General features: G+C 40.7%; 2 protein-coding genes across 4 annotated transcripts; both read right to left on the reverse strand.

Annotated features, from left to right (window-relative positions):
• Positions 1 to 1224: 1224 nt before the first annotated feature.
• Positions 1225 to 6645, reverse strand: ccdc169 (coiled-coil domain containing 169). Its single transcript, XM_029448435.1, is given in 9 exon segments — positions 1225 to 1598; positions 2013 to 2089; positions 2771 to 2824; positions 3377 to 3435; positions 3438 to 3474; positions 5278 to 5318; positions 6054 to 6164; positions 6344 to 6426; positions 6505 to 6645. Coding segments are annotated over 9 exon segments (729 nt in total). The 5' UTR covers positions 6582 to 6645; the 3' UTR covers positions 1225 to 1408.
• Positions 6646 to 7814: 1169 nt separating this feature from the next.
• sparta (spartin a) lies at positions 7815 to 13442 on the reverse strand. 3 transcript variants are annotated; one of them, XM_029448277.1, is made up of 8 exons: positions 13312 to 13442; positions 11973 to 12799; positions 10304 to 10498; positions 9648 to 9804; positions 9191 to 9385; positions 8839 to 9000; positions 8602 to 8692; positions 7815 to 8410 (listed from the first exon to the last, which is right to left on the reverse strand). In XM_029448277.1, exons 2-8 carry the CDS (start codon positions 12771 to 12773, stop codon positions 8362 to 8364), a joined length of 1650 nt encoding a protein of 549 aa, XP_029304137.1. In that variant the 5' UTR covers positions 12774 to 12799; positions 13312 to 13442; the 3' UTR covers positions 7815 to 8361. The 3 variants fall into 3 exon arrangements, with proteins under 3 accessions (XP_029304137.1, XP_029304136.1, XP_029304135.1); XM_029448276.1 differs by lacking the exon at positions 13312 to 13442 and having other exon boundaries at positions 12069 to 12928; XM_029448275.1 differs by lacking the exon at positions 13312 to 13442 and having other exon boundaries at positions 11973 to 12928.
• Between the last annotated feature and the right edge of the window lie 199 nt (positions 13443 to 13641).

Raw genomic sequence — 13641 nt, forward strand, 5'->3', positions numbered from 1 at the left:
AACGTGTAAAAAGGGAAGGTGCAGCCAAAAACACGATTCACACTCTGCTGTTCCAATGAGTTTAGAAGGTAAAGTCAACACCAGTAAACACTAACAAATGTCTACCGGAGCTGGAAGTGACAGCGTTAGGATATGGATTGATGATGTCATAAAATGATACTTTGAGTTTGTTTATTGAATGAATAGAAGGATGAATTAGTGATGGGCTGTGTGAGCTCATACTGCATCCAAGTATAGAACTTAATGCATCTTGTATCTATAACTGGCTGTCACTACAATCTGATGACTTGTTTAAATCATCACATTGAAGTGAGTTGTACAATATCACATACTTTCAAAGCCCTATTTGAAACCTAAAAATATGATATTTCTATTAGTCCGTAAAAAGGACTTTTCCTTCAGAACAAAATCAAGGTTGAGCATTCAGTGTCACGCTACAGGACTGTTCAGCTGGTCTGATGCTTGTTGACTCGGGGACTTGATCTTTGCCCTGTTACTTAAAGGCCTGTTCCCTTGTCACTACAACACACTGTCATGCCAGCCTTGGACATAGTATATTTGCACAGTAGGCAATGCATAATCTCACTTTAAGAATGGTTCTCTTCCTGGGAGCTCTTAGTCTTAAAAGCCAAGTGTAGGCCACAATCCATTTATATGATGTCACTGCACTTACAGACCAGTCAGTGAACAAGGAAACTGCTGGATTCATAAAGTTAAAGGGACATGACAAAAGAATGAATCCATGCTGCTTTCTTCCTATGAGACCATGTCTTTGGTATTAGATAATGTTTCAATTCAATGTTGTGAGTCTGACAAGAACTGAACCCATGCTCCACACTTCTACTCGAACACAACTGAAACTGCTTCTGGCAATTCTTTCCGATTCACTACTGCAACTCATATGGATACAGTTTTCTTACACCTACATTTGTAAAGGCGGTAAGTGGGTGGGACGGGGGTGAGTAGTTGCTCTGTGGATGAACTACAGTCGGAGAGAGTGGTGGATGTGGTGTTGCTTACGTAATACAAGTCGTAGGAGGTGTTTGGAAAAAGATTGCAGTGACACAAGAAATGTCAGACTCAGCAGGCTTCTGGCACAATAGGAGACGACCTCACTGCGTTCAAAGCCTGTAATATTCCTCCCTTTTAAAGGTTTCTCCTCAGAGATACTCTTGTTGTTGAAACAAAGAAACATGGAAGGAAATAATAACGGCAGACTTCATAATAAATGTAACATTTTATATGTATTTGCCATCAATTAACACTGAATTACAATACCGACAGTGGCACATGGGTACATAACCTACATGGGAACTGAATTGTTTCCTCACAGTCATCTTTTGAGAAATTTAAACCAAGACACCTCTTTAAAAACATTAATAAAAGAGGCTATGACACCAGGTTGGGGTTAGGGATTGTGTTTAAGGTAGTACTTTAAGGTGGGTAACCTGCTTCCCCTTTGAGATTTCTTCTCTTCTCTTTTCTCTGTTGTTGCTCCACCACCACCTCCTCCGTTCACACACGCTCCTCGTCCATCTTCTTCTCTCTCTTTTCCTTTCTTAGAATCAGCCTCCGCCTTCCTGCCGGTCTGCCTCCCTCTATACAGTTAGAAAATATAGTTAGTTTGGGCAAAAACAATAGACTATAAGAGACACACAATGTTTTGTGATCTTGTCACAATAATAGTCTGAGAAGATACATCTCAAAATGTATTCAATTATTAATTGTGAGTTAATTTGTCCAGCATGATAGCTACAAATCAAGACAGTAAACTAAATACAAAGATGATATTTCCTCACAGTATGTCATGTAGTAAACATAGTTAAAGAGTCATGGATATCTATAAACTGATTTAAGTGTTTAAGACACCAAATCAAACAAACGAGTGATACCTATGTGAAGCTCGACATGCTCCGTTGTTTTTTAATTAATTCAACTCTACAGTCATTATCGAGTTTGTTCACAGTTCATGTCATTGTGTCCGACACCTGTAAGTGTTGCGCCTCACTGACCTCCTCTGTTTGCTCTCTCCTGCCCTCTGTGGCTGGGTGGAGTTCTGTCTCCTTTGGGCTTCAAGGGTGGAGGACAGCTGTGGCAGTGGACAACTCATGAGTAATGGCAGTTAATGCTCTCCAGACACATGAACATTGTGTTTAGCTGTATGTACGTGTGCTTTTGTGTTCACGACAGGCATGAGCGACTCAAATGCTGTCACTTCGAATGTAAAGATTTGTTGTGGTCTAGTAGTCTGGTGGTCAGGCTTCCAAACAGAACACCGGAAGGCTGTGAGTAGGTTGTGGCTGCCACCATTGTGCCTCTGAGCAAGGCACTTAACCCAGAGTTCACTGTAAGTCGCTCTGGATAAGAGCGTCTGTTAAATGTCAAATGTAAATGTTGCTAAAATGTTGAGAGAGAAATGTAGTTTCTTGCAGCTACATTTATTTCATCCCAGCAGGAACCAGTTTTGTTGCAGCATCAGGCAGAAAGTCCTTGACTCACTTGTTTGGTCGAACAGAGAAACACCTATTATATAACAAAAGAGCAGCACTGAAGGATGAATGAGAAATCATAACTAGGCCTGAAAGAGAAAAGCTGGAGAGCGCACCAGTGTGCTCTCTACACTGAAATAGCCTTTTGTAGCATTTAACCATGAAAGCTACTCTTCAGTGTGGCATGTACTTAATTAGTAGTTAATAGGTTTTGGTTTGAGAGCTACTCGCTTCACTAGTTATGAGCACTACTTTTGACACGGATGAAAGGGAATACTTACCTTAGCAATTTCTGAAAGGTATGCCCGCCTCTCATCATTGGTTTTGTGAAATGCCTGACATTTGAAAGAAACAGAGGGCTTTACTGTCACATTGTTTCCATTCATGGACAACACCTGTTCTAACTGTCAGTAATAATCTGTCCGCTAAGAGCGCATCGCTTGTTTAATGCGTTTTCTGCCCGTGTGTATTAGAGAGTATTTCAGGAGGTCTTCAATGTTAATGAGCAACAGATTAGAACGTGGATTACTGGCTGCACATGCTGCGTGTTAAACCTTTATTCAACTAATATCTCGCTGTTTGTTGAGCAGAACAATAAACAAAGAACCAAGTCGCCAAGCTAAGAGTATATCGGCCTAGTCGCAGCAGTGCAGTACAAAGGTTAGGTTCAATTTTGCATCAATGGTGGTTAAAATGAAAGAATGCAAAAAAAAAAAATATCAGCCAAATCTTTTTCAATCCTTTGCTCATGATTGTATTTTGCTACTGAAATATGTAGTACCTGAAAAAAATGTTAATCTGCTTGTTTTAGAAATAATGAAACGGGACCAGGAGACATTGTGACCCTCAACAATACTAAACACTGACTGTGCAGCTGAGGTGCACACCTTTCCCTCCTGTTCAATTCTGCTATGACAGTCCATCAGCTGACTCTGGAGATCCGACTCTCTTCAGTCAAGAGCTTCAGATGTTGTCTCAGTGTTTCCTGCGGCAAAGTGTTTCCATTAATAAGCAGCGCTCATAACAAAAAAACATGAAAGGTGTTGCACTGCTGACTAATTACAAATCAATTTGTACTAGAATTACACGGTGCTATCTACTAGGATCAAACAATAACACAATACTTAATGCAGAAAACATGAGCACAAAAATGAATTAGCCTCATGCATTATTCAATAACCAAATAACCACATTAGAGCTGAGACATGGTACTGCTACATGAGATTTCTAGCACAGAGCAGAGCTTGAGACTTGGTATATATTTAGGTTTGGAATATTTTATGCGAAGAAATAAGCAGCTGTAGTCAGTTTTAATGAATACCACGGTAAGCAGTGTGTTTACATCGTACCAGTCTGGTGCTTGTAATTCAGCCAGTTACTGAGTATTTTATTAATAGTTCAATGTTACAGTCAGTAGTGGAAGAAGTATTCAGCTCCTTTACCTAAGTAAGGATATCACACTGTGAAAATACTCAACTACAAGTAAACATCCTGCATTGAAAACCCCTATTTAAGTATGTAGGTATTATCAGCAAGTACTCTCTGTGCAGTAAAATGTGTTTAACTATTATATATGATGTGTTTTGTATTAATGATACTCATGCATTAATGTATATGTTGCATTTAACTGCTGTAGATGGTTACGGTTGAGCTCATTTTAACGCTGTCGCTGTCCTGTGAGAACACTTTTCATGAGCTCAGAAGAACAGCTCTGTGACAATGGATAATCCAAGACGGTCTTTAAAAAATAGTTTATTTATCTTATGAAGAAGGAGAATTTTCCCAAACCCATAAAGGAACAAGTCATCCTTGAGTTTATCAGAAAAATTCAAATTCCAAATCATCAATTTTGGAGATACATGGTTTTGAAAGAGTATGACAAATTGAAATCTGAAAAGTAACTAGTAACTAAAGCTGTCAGACAAATGTAGTGGAGTAAAAAGTGCAATATGTGTCTCTGAGATGTAGTGGAGTGGAAGTACAAAGCTACTTGGAATGTAACTAAGTATATTTCCTACATGTACATGTTTTGAGGTACTTGCACTGTTTTTTACTAACCCAAAGTGCATGTCATTAAAAGTATCAGTAGTGTTTTCTGACAGAAATTAATAATGTCTCAGACTTCAAGCTCAAGTAGTGAGGAGCCGTCCTAGCATTGATGCTGCAGAATGTATGAGAGAAATGTTCAAGCTTCTTTCTTTAGAGCAGTAGACACCGTGACATGCTATTGTATTGCTTTTACAGAACACTGTTCTCCTTACATTTACTTGCAGCACTAATTAAAAAGAATCCATATTCTTCTCACATACCCAGTCTATCTTACTGTCACACTCACAGGTTATCTACAGATCTTCAGTCCACAGTCTTACAGTCAATCCTCAGATACACTAATGAGCATCTGTTAGTTCTGCCTTAAGGCACACAGACACACACATATTTAGTCCGTATTGTGAAACCTTTTAGCGTGCGTTGTGCATTGTAATTAGTGTGCTCTACTCTCCCATGGTGTGTAATCCTGTGATTAAACTGTGGTTGATTCAGCGTGCATCAACGGGAGGATAGAGAGCAGCTGGCGTTACAATCCTCTCTGTCCCGCCTTCCTTCTCCTCTCATTCTGAGTCTCTGGCTCTCTCTGCTGGTATGTGCTTCTATCTTACACACACACTTCCAGCTCTCTGTGGCTCGTCCGTTTGGTAATCTGCACTTTGAAAAAACTCACTAAAATGTAACAAATATAACAAAAACAGATGAAGAAAAAGGTCAAGAGAATTAACATGTTTGCACTCACTACTGGCATGTCGTCATAAGTTCGGATTGAGGCCAATCGATCTGTAAAAAACAAAGAAGAGAGTGTGTGAGCATTATGTGTGCATGCTTTAAAATACAAATGTGCTTAAGATGGGTGAATGTATCACAGTGAACATGTTGTCTTCTTAATCTATTAGATTTAAGTTGTTCTTTAATAGAGTGAGTCTTCAGGGGATTCATGGGATGTTGGTAAGCTTCAACATCCTGCCGCCTGTTCTCAACAATACAACTCTTATTTCAGAGCAGACAGAGGAGCATATTACACAAGACCAAGTGTCCGCCAGAATCAGCCCTTAGCTGCTTCATGTACTTTAAATCTTGAGCTTGCCCGAAGATGGTTCTGGTATTTAAAACACTGATGTAGAATTTTTGAAAAGTTCAAGGTCAGCTCCTATAATGAGTTTATAATAAACCAAAATACAGACACCCAGACCCTTAATGTCCCTTTTGAAACCCATTAAAACCATAATTCTTGATACCAGGGCCATTACAGCATAAAATCATGCATATCAAGCTTGCAATCTAGAGCACTGGCTTTAAAAAACAAAACAAGATTGAGCCATTATTAAATGACACATTAAAGGGTTCAAATACTGAAGTTGCTTGAAGCAGTTAACTCAGTGAAAGTGGGAAATAATATTAATATATAATTTCATGGCAGTTCTTTGAAGCAGACATGTTTGTTTTCACAAGGAGTCCATTAAAGACCTCCCAGCACAAACCCCTTTAACAGCTGGCACTAGCCTGTGAACTCACCCATGGGGTTTCCTCGTAGGTCCTCCAGTCTCTCATGAATGAAAGACATCTGTCTGTCCAACTGGCCATTTAGCTCAGTCTGTGTCTCATACCTCGTCTTCCACTCATTTCCTGTACACAATAAACACACTGTCACACTATCGTCACATAGGGGACAGGACAACATTACAGACAACCCTGAAGAGTGACTGGGCTGAAACCAGGGGATTGTTGGGTAACATATTTCCAGGTGGCATAAATATACTATATATATATAAACTATAAAGTTAAATGAAAGGTAATCGACTCACCTTCCCCATCTACGCTGTGCAGTCTTTCCTGCAGTTCACACATGGTACTCCGCAGATCAGACACTGACTCTTCAAGCATTTCTCTGTAATAACGAGCCAGGACGATGTTACGTTTTAATTTAATCCCTTTATAATAATACATTTAGTTCAATCAAACTTACTTAATTTCTTTCTGTTGTTCAAATTCTCCTTGCAGGCGTGCCAAATCGTATTTGCTGTAGTCGCTATCAGCAGCCATGTTTCTGAAAAATGTGACTGAAGAAAAGTTTGTGCCTCGGGGTTTCCATGGAGACCGCTGTTTCCGGTTTGGTCAGACGGCCTCGGACATAATGGCGCAGATTAGCGCGAGGTTGGCAAATAAGAACTTCCTCTTCGCTTTATTATAACAGTACCAGAATAAATAACTCGTAAATTTAATATGTGTCACATGCAGTGACCTATTTTCTGCAAGCAGCCATTTTTATGAAGCTCATTTCGCACTTAATTAGGCCTGCAAATTGACTTCCTCTGCTCTTAATTCAACTGTTCGCATTAATGGTGTATAATCTAGTTGATTAATCTCGCAAACGCTGAGCAGGCTATAATATGTTATCATAATTGGAAAAACAACATGCAATTGATGAAATAGAGAGCGGATATCTGTGTTGTTTGTTTAGTTCCCTCTTTAAAACCACCTTTCGAGAATCCTCCAATATAAAAATGTATCTCTGGTAAATATGCTAATAAAACAATGCAGCCAGCCTTGACCTAGAGATAATAATAATAATAATAATAATAATAATAATAATAATAAACTTTATTCATATAGTTTCCTTTCAAATACAGTCACAAAGTGCTTTAAAATAAAAAAAAAGACAACACATTTAAAACACAGAGAGAAACAAATGAACTAATAGCCAGTCACTAAACACAGAGAGTAAAACGAACAGAATGTCATAAAAACATATCCTACATATAATCAAAAGTGATTTAAAAGACATAACTGAGTTTGCAGCCCTGATCTGCTCAGGCATGTCATTCCAGAGACAAGGAGCTCTGACTGCTCCTATATAAATAACTTAGTAAGCTATTTAACTTGTTAAGTAAAATTGCAATTCGAGTTCAACTTATTCCAATATGTTTAGCTTATTGTTTTTACATTCACAATTAATATGAAGAAATATCCACTCCAGAAGTGAGTGGTTTATTTTGTGGTAAAAATATCCAAATTAGTGTATCTATTAAACTGGCAGAAACCTTGAAGCAAAGCATCGAATGTCCTATTTTTTACTTCTTTTCCTCTTCTTTCTTCTGCTTTTCCTTCCCATTTGTTACCGCTGGATGTTCTCGTTTCTGCGCCTCCTTGCCCTCAGTTTGTCCCTGCGGGCTTTTGACTATGGCCTTGGCTGTCTGCTTCCCTGCAGTCTTCAGGAGGGCTTTTATTCCCAGATTGTCAATGTTGTATGCAGTCACACCAACATTGATCGCTGACTTGAGAGCAGTGTCTGTAGCTTCGCCTGCATCGTTACCATACCTTGACCACGAATAATGTGGTGGAGTTAGGGAAGAGTGGTTTGGTGTAAGAAATGAGGGTGTGTACAGAATTTAAATACTGGAGCAATGTGATATGTCATATTGCTACTGTTTTCATTAACATTAACACACCAAAGGTCAAGAAAAACAGTCATGTTTCACGTTTTAGCGTTTTTATTAGTAACCAACCAGGAAAAGGGATACAGATAGTATGAAGAGCCAAAGCAGCACCAGCCAACACAAGCAGACACAAACATAACAGAAGCTTAAACTACATCAAGTCAAAAAAGAACCCGAAACACACACTTTATATGTCTCGATATAAAGTAATCAAAGAGAGTTAGTTTGGTGAAATAAAAAGACAATTCTGTTAGCTGTTGCGTTCGATTTGGAATAAGTCTTATTGAGGGTTATTTTCTGACTTGATCTGGGTTAATGAAATGATTTACATGAAAGAGTTGATCAGTTGTTAGTTCACAAGTCTTTGCCTTCACTCCCCATGGCAGTCATACTTTTGTTTTTGTTGTTTTTATTAGATTTTCTAAGGCCTTAAATCTGAAAAGAAATAGGTGTGAAAGCAGATCAGTTTCCCAACATACCAAGAAGAAAGCAACACAGTAGTCTGGTTTCTGACCCAGTGTTCTAAAGAAACCAAAAAGATTCAGACGTCGGCTGGAAACGATTATAAATCAGAACATTTCTATCAAATAAATAAAGAAGCAGATATGGGAAATGTCAGAACTTACTTGTACGTCACGGTTGTGACAGTCTCTGCCGAAACACTTTTGCCAACCAGCTTTGCTCCGGTCTCCAGACTAGACCAAACAGTAGAGAAACCTGGTTTGGATTAAAAAAAATGTTTTTTATATATTTCAAATTCCAAAACATGACTAAATATTACATTACATAGAACTAATGATTTGACAACAGTGTAACAGTACAAGGATACTTGATCCTGACATTTCCATTCTAGTGGTACGTACCCTGTACACTGCTGACTGCCACAAGCTTGGCTCCATCCCAGTTGGAAGGACTGCCATCTTTGTTCTTCTTCATAGACTCTGGGACCAGCTTAGCGCCCTGTTTCTTCACATGGGGAGCCATCTTGTCTGCCATGTGTCCTGCCACCGTACTCACTCCATTTACTGTGAATATATACATATATATAGCCATATGTATTTACAGTACAGAAGACTAATGGCATGTAGAAAATTGAAAGTAATGAAAGAAAGTCAAGCGTTTATCAGAGTTTTCTTCAGTCGTGCCAAAAGCATTTTGTATTTTTATCATCAATGTGTCCAATATAGTCCGTCCTATATTTGTTTAAATCCTTACCCAAGAACTGGCTGACTCTCACAGCACCCCCGGTGGCCTGTTTAGCCACCTGCAGACTTTTGGTGACACGGGGGCTGACCTCTGAGGGGGTTTCCTCAGGCGTGATGTGGTCCCGGATCTTGGCTGCTCCTTTATGAATGGCCCTACCAGTGGCCTCTGCTCCTTTTACTAATCCTACACTCAACCGTGTAGCCCCTACAGACAGACACATTTTGAATGTTAAATGTAAATTAGCAATATCATTGATTGTTGTGTTGTTAAAAAAAATCTACTACAGGCAAATGAAGAGTTGGTTGGACAAAGTTTTCCTTTCCTTAAATCCCGCTCAGGAGAGATTGGTGCAAAGGTAAACATTGCCCTCTAGTGGTCACTTTTGTAGACAGCGCAGCATCTACCATTTACAGTCTGTGCACTACGCTGTTGGCTTTTCTCTTTATTAGGGCTCACACAAACACACCTGTCAAGATTCCTTGAGCCATCTTCTCACTCCATCCAGGAAGCGGTGCTCTGTCCTTATCTCCTGTTGGCACTGTCAGTCCTCCAAGCTCTTTCGTGGGACCAAGGGGGATCTTCTCACTCAGGTTGATGATCTCTGCCCCTGCCCCCTCTGGACCCTGTCAGGGAACCCATTAAGTCATATCGCTATACCGTTATCAAGACGGGACACAGAGTAAGATGCTTTTAAAAAGGTGTATACTCCCAATGACTCAGCTGGCTAAGAATGTTTTTATCTACAACATAACAACTATTAACTGTGACGCTATGAGACACCGGATTCTACAAGAAGGTGTAGTCCTTATTAACTCTGCCAAGGAGGTGACGTTTTCGGTTTCTTTGTTTGTTTGTTTGTTTGTTTGGTGAAAGGGTGTAGCATGGGCCAAGCAAGAACCCACTAATTGTTCACTTTTGTTAGTATTGTGAGACCGGGCATTTGGTCTTGGTGGAGGTCTGTGCTCTCCGAGTGCCCTTCAAGTTAATTACTGTTAAATGTCAACCTCCTCCGTCTCTCAAAACATCAAACAACAGCCTAAACGTATTGTTCCAGAGCATTGACTCCAACCACATGCATACCCATCCTAAAATTTGCTCCATATACTGACATTAAAGACTGACCTGGACCCGGAGTTCAGCGAGCTGCGAGATGAGGTCCTGAAACGTCTCTCGGTAGACAGCAGGCAGTTCGGAGGACAACACTATGCCCACGTAGGACCCTGGCGTCTCTGACAAGACATCAGGAAACATGAAGATCCCAGAGGTAGCCAATAGCACTGGAGTGTCTGTTGTCAGCGGGTACAGACAGTCACACACCTTGAAAACACAAAGGCACACAAAAATAAGGAGGTTTGGGAATGATGAAGGTCATCACCACCCGTGTACCATCATTACCAAAGAAGCTTGCTAACGGATCACCGGTTGGAGTTTAAATTAAAACTAGTAACATACACTTCAGAGAGAAAAGCAGGACATGGAGGCTTCTGTCGAGTCTCTAGTCTATAAGATGTGAACTGAAATCATCCCAAAGCTATTTTCCCAATTAACTCCATATATGAAGAAAAAGGTTTCCTTTTAGGCCCAAAGATGCGCACATATGCATCGTCATTTCCCAGCAAGCACATTGTCCCCCGTCCCTTTTGACCCAATGTTTTCTCCTCTCTAAGACACATTACAGGAGTTTAGCCCCATCAGGACTGATGTCAGTCATCTATACAGACATAATACAGACACAGACTTGATGTGCATGGGGCCACTGGTATGCCGCCTGACCCCTGCGAGGGCGCAGGACACTGACCAGCAGCACAACAGAAGCGCAGAGTCATCTGTTAATGGGGACATTGTCTTGCTGGGAAACAAAGCAGGGCCAGAATGCAGGAGAGCAGCCGACCAGCACGGTCTGGTGGAAAACATAGTCATGGGTTGCACAGCAGTATACAGCACGGCATAATATGTGCTTTGTAGAGGTGCCAGAATACATTATTGTTACTTTGTACGTTTATTATTGAGCAGGTTGTCAGAAGGCTCCACATGAACAGGGCACACACAGGGTCAGAGCAGATAAAATCAGACTTATGGATGAGAGCTTGTGCCATAAAAGCCAAACCTCCAATAGTTGTATTCTATTAGCTAAAACAGATGGACGTTCAGCAACTGAAATGCATTTCTTAGAATGTGCAGTCGGCGTAGTGGAGAGTGATACTGCTCAAACATTAATACAACAATGGGACAGCTCAATGTTATTAATTAAAACCACAAATATAATAAGTTTCACATCACTCAAATATATTCTAAAGCCTGTTAAGAGTGTAAAAGCAAAATTCACTGGTTGTTGAATCGTATTGGGTTTTATAGACCAATCAACTAATAGCCAAATGAAGAAAATAATCATTAGATTAATTTGCTTATGAAAATAATAATTAGTTGTAACCCTAAATGTAAAGCCTTTAATCAATTTCACAAATTCAGTACAAATAAAGTCAGAATCTTATACTTAAAATTAGACTTAAGCTCAGTTATTACATGTTATGTGTGCATCACCCAGACAACACTATCATTTGTAAGCAGAACATATTTCTGACTAGTTCTCACTTCACTATATGCCAACACAATGACTCATATGTAGTTCTAAAACAGGTCTAATGGAGATGAAGTGGGTTTTTCTTCCACACATACTCACCTCAAAGACACACGCCCAAGGAAAATGCCTTTCTGGCGTACATTACACACACCCACATGCATTCAGACACTTATTATGACATGTACTTATTATAACATACTGCATACTCACATGTAGAAATGATGAAGGTCTTCCAGCTGTGGAGTCCTTGTGCTGATTGTCAAATGTGATGATACGAAGGAAGCCTGGATAAGACAGGGCACTCACCTGCCCATTTGGTGCCACGAAAAACATCTGTACCCCAGAGGGGATGAAAAGCATCTCGGTTCCATCTTTTCCTGCTGTTGCCCCAGTCTGCTTTCCAAACCCCGGGCCGCCTCCAGCAGAACCGTAAAACAGACTGCGGTGGCCGACAGTTGGCTGGGGGGTGTATGCTGGAGGCTGGTCCCCTGGGTTAGCCATGGCAATAGTACCTGAAGCCGCTGCAAGCAGCGTATGTGTGTGAAGAACAGCCGGGGAAGGAGACCTCGGAGGGAGTTTTGGCGTTGGGGTTGTGTTCTGGGTGGTAGCAGGTATGGTTGGGTACAGGTGGTGCAGGGAGCTTTGGGGAGGCTGGCTGCTTGGTGCCAGGTCTGGATAAAGATTGAGAGGAAGCCGCATCAACAGGCCACCCCTCTGGCTTCCTGTTGTCAGCGGAGATCTCTCCATATCAGAGAGGTGGGTGTTGACAGTACTCAGAGTGTCCCTCATCTTCTGCTGAAGCTGCCTGGCCGTGTCCCAGACTGCTCCCCGCTGCCTCGCTCCCCCAGTGGGAACTCCCAGTCCTTGGGTAAGGTGTTGTCGACCTTTCCGGTAATACTCCAGGGTGTCTACTCTTTTCCCGGCCTCTTCAGCAGCCAGCCCACGGCTCAGAGAATGAAACGCCAACTCATACTGGTCCTTGATGAGCAGCAGCTCAGCAGGCTCAGTCATACTGAGGAGTAGTTGGGATACAGACGCTGGGAAATAAATAGTGGAGGAAGTGAAGAAATCAAGAGTGCAATCTCCAAAGTGAAACAAAAGTTGCAAAGTTAATTGGACTGGAGACAGTTTGGGATTATAAAACAACATGAGAAAAGAGAGAGAGGCCGAGAGAGAGCGCGCATGTACCTGTCACCAAGGTATGCAGCTAAACCTGATGTGAAAGAGAAAATACATTTTCAACACCGACTAATGTACTCTGACCGTATTACAAGCAAGGTAGATGAATACATGCGAGAAAGATTTCTGTAAAATTATTGTTATTGGCGGCTATGACAGGTTGGTAATGGCCTGCGCAAACGAACACATCTGGTTTAACCTGAACAACAAGAATACGGATTTGTTCGTGGGTTTTCTTAAGAAGTCCTCTCTAGACAGAAGATTTACATTTAAAATAACAGAGTTCACACATCTCTATTTCAGTACCAAAACCAATACCTGTTACTTTAACAGACAATTTGCCTCTTTGATGAACTTAAATATGACTTACCTTTAACTTCAATATCCCATAAAAGGAGAGGGGGGGAGTGGTTCCAGAGTCCTTATTTCAGTTTTCGATAGTTCTTCTGTACTTTTAAAGATGTAAAATGCCCGCATATATCAATATGTGTTCACTTCACTCGCCGGGTTAATCTGGCGCACCCCCAGCAGCTACACATTTGCGTCAAACCAACTCGAGCGACAAAAAGGGCTTCCGCCGAACACTTTCAAAATAAAACCTACTGGCTATACGTTAAAATAGTGCAGTAATGATTCAAATAAAAGCTTTATTTAGAAGGATTCTTCGATAAATAAAACACATTTCCTTTAAGTGTAGTAA

The sequence above is a fragment of the Cottoperca gobio genome, chromosome 14, assembly GCF_900634415.1.
Source record: "Cottoperca gobio chromosome 14, fCotGob3.1, whole genome shotgun sequence".
Classification (NCBI taxonomy): Eukaryota; Metazoa; Chordata; class Actinopteri; order Perciformes; family Bovichtidae; genus Cottoperca; species Cottoperca gobio.

Coding starts and splice junctions, on each gene's coding strand:
- sparta (XM_029448275.1), bottom strand. CDS start 12,911: ATGTTGTTTTATAATCCCAAACTGTCTCCAGTCCAATTAACTTTGCAA. Junction 9,805..10,303: donor TCGCTGAACTCCGGGTCCAG/GTCAGTCTTTAA, acceptor GTTCCCTGACAG/GGTCCAGAGGGGGCAGGGGC. Junction 9,001..9,190: donor GAGAGTCAGCCAGTTCTTGG/GTAAGGATTTAA, acceptor ATATATTCACAG/TAAATGGAGTGAGTACGGTG.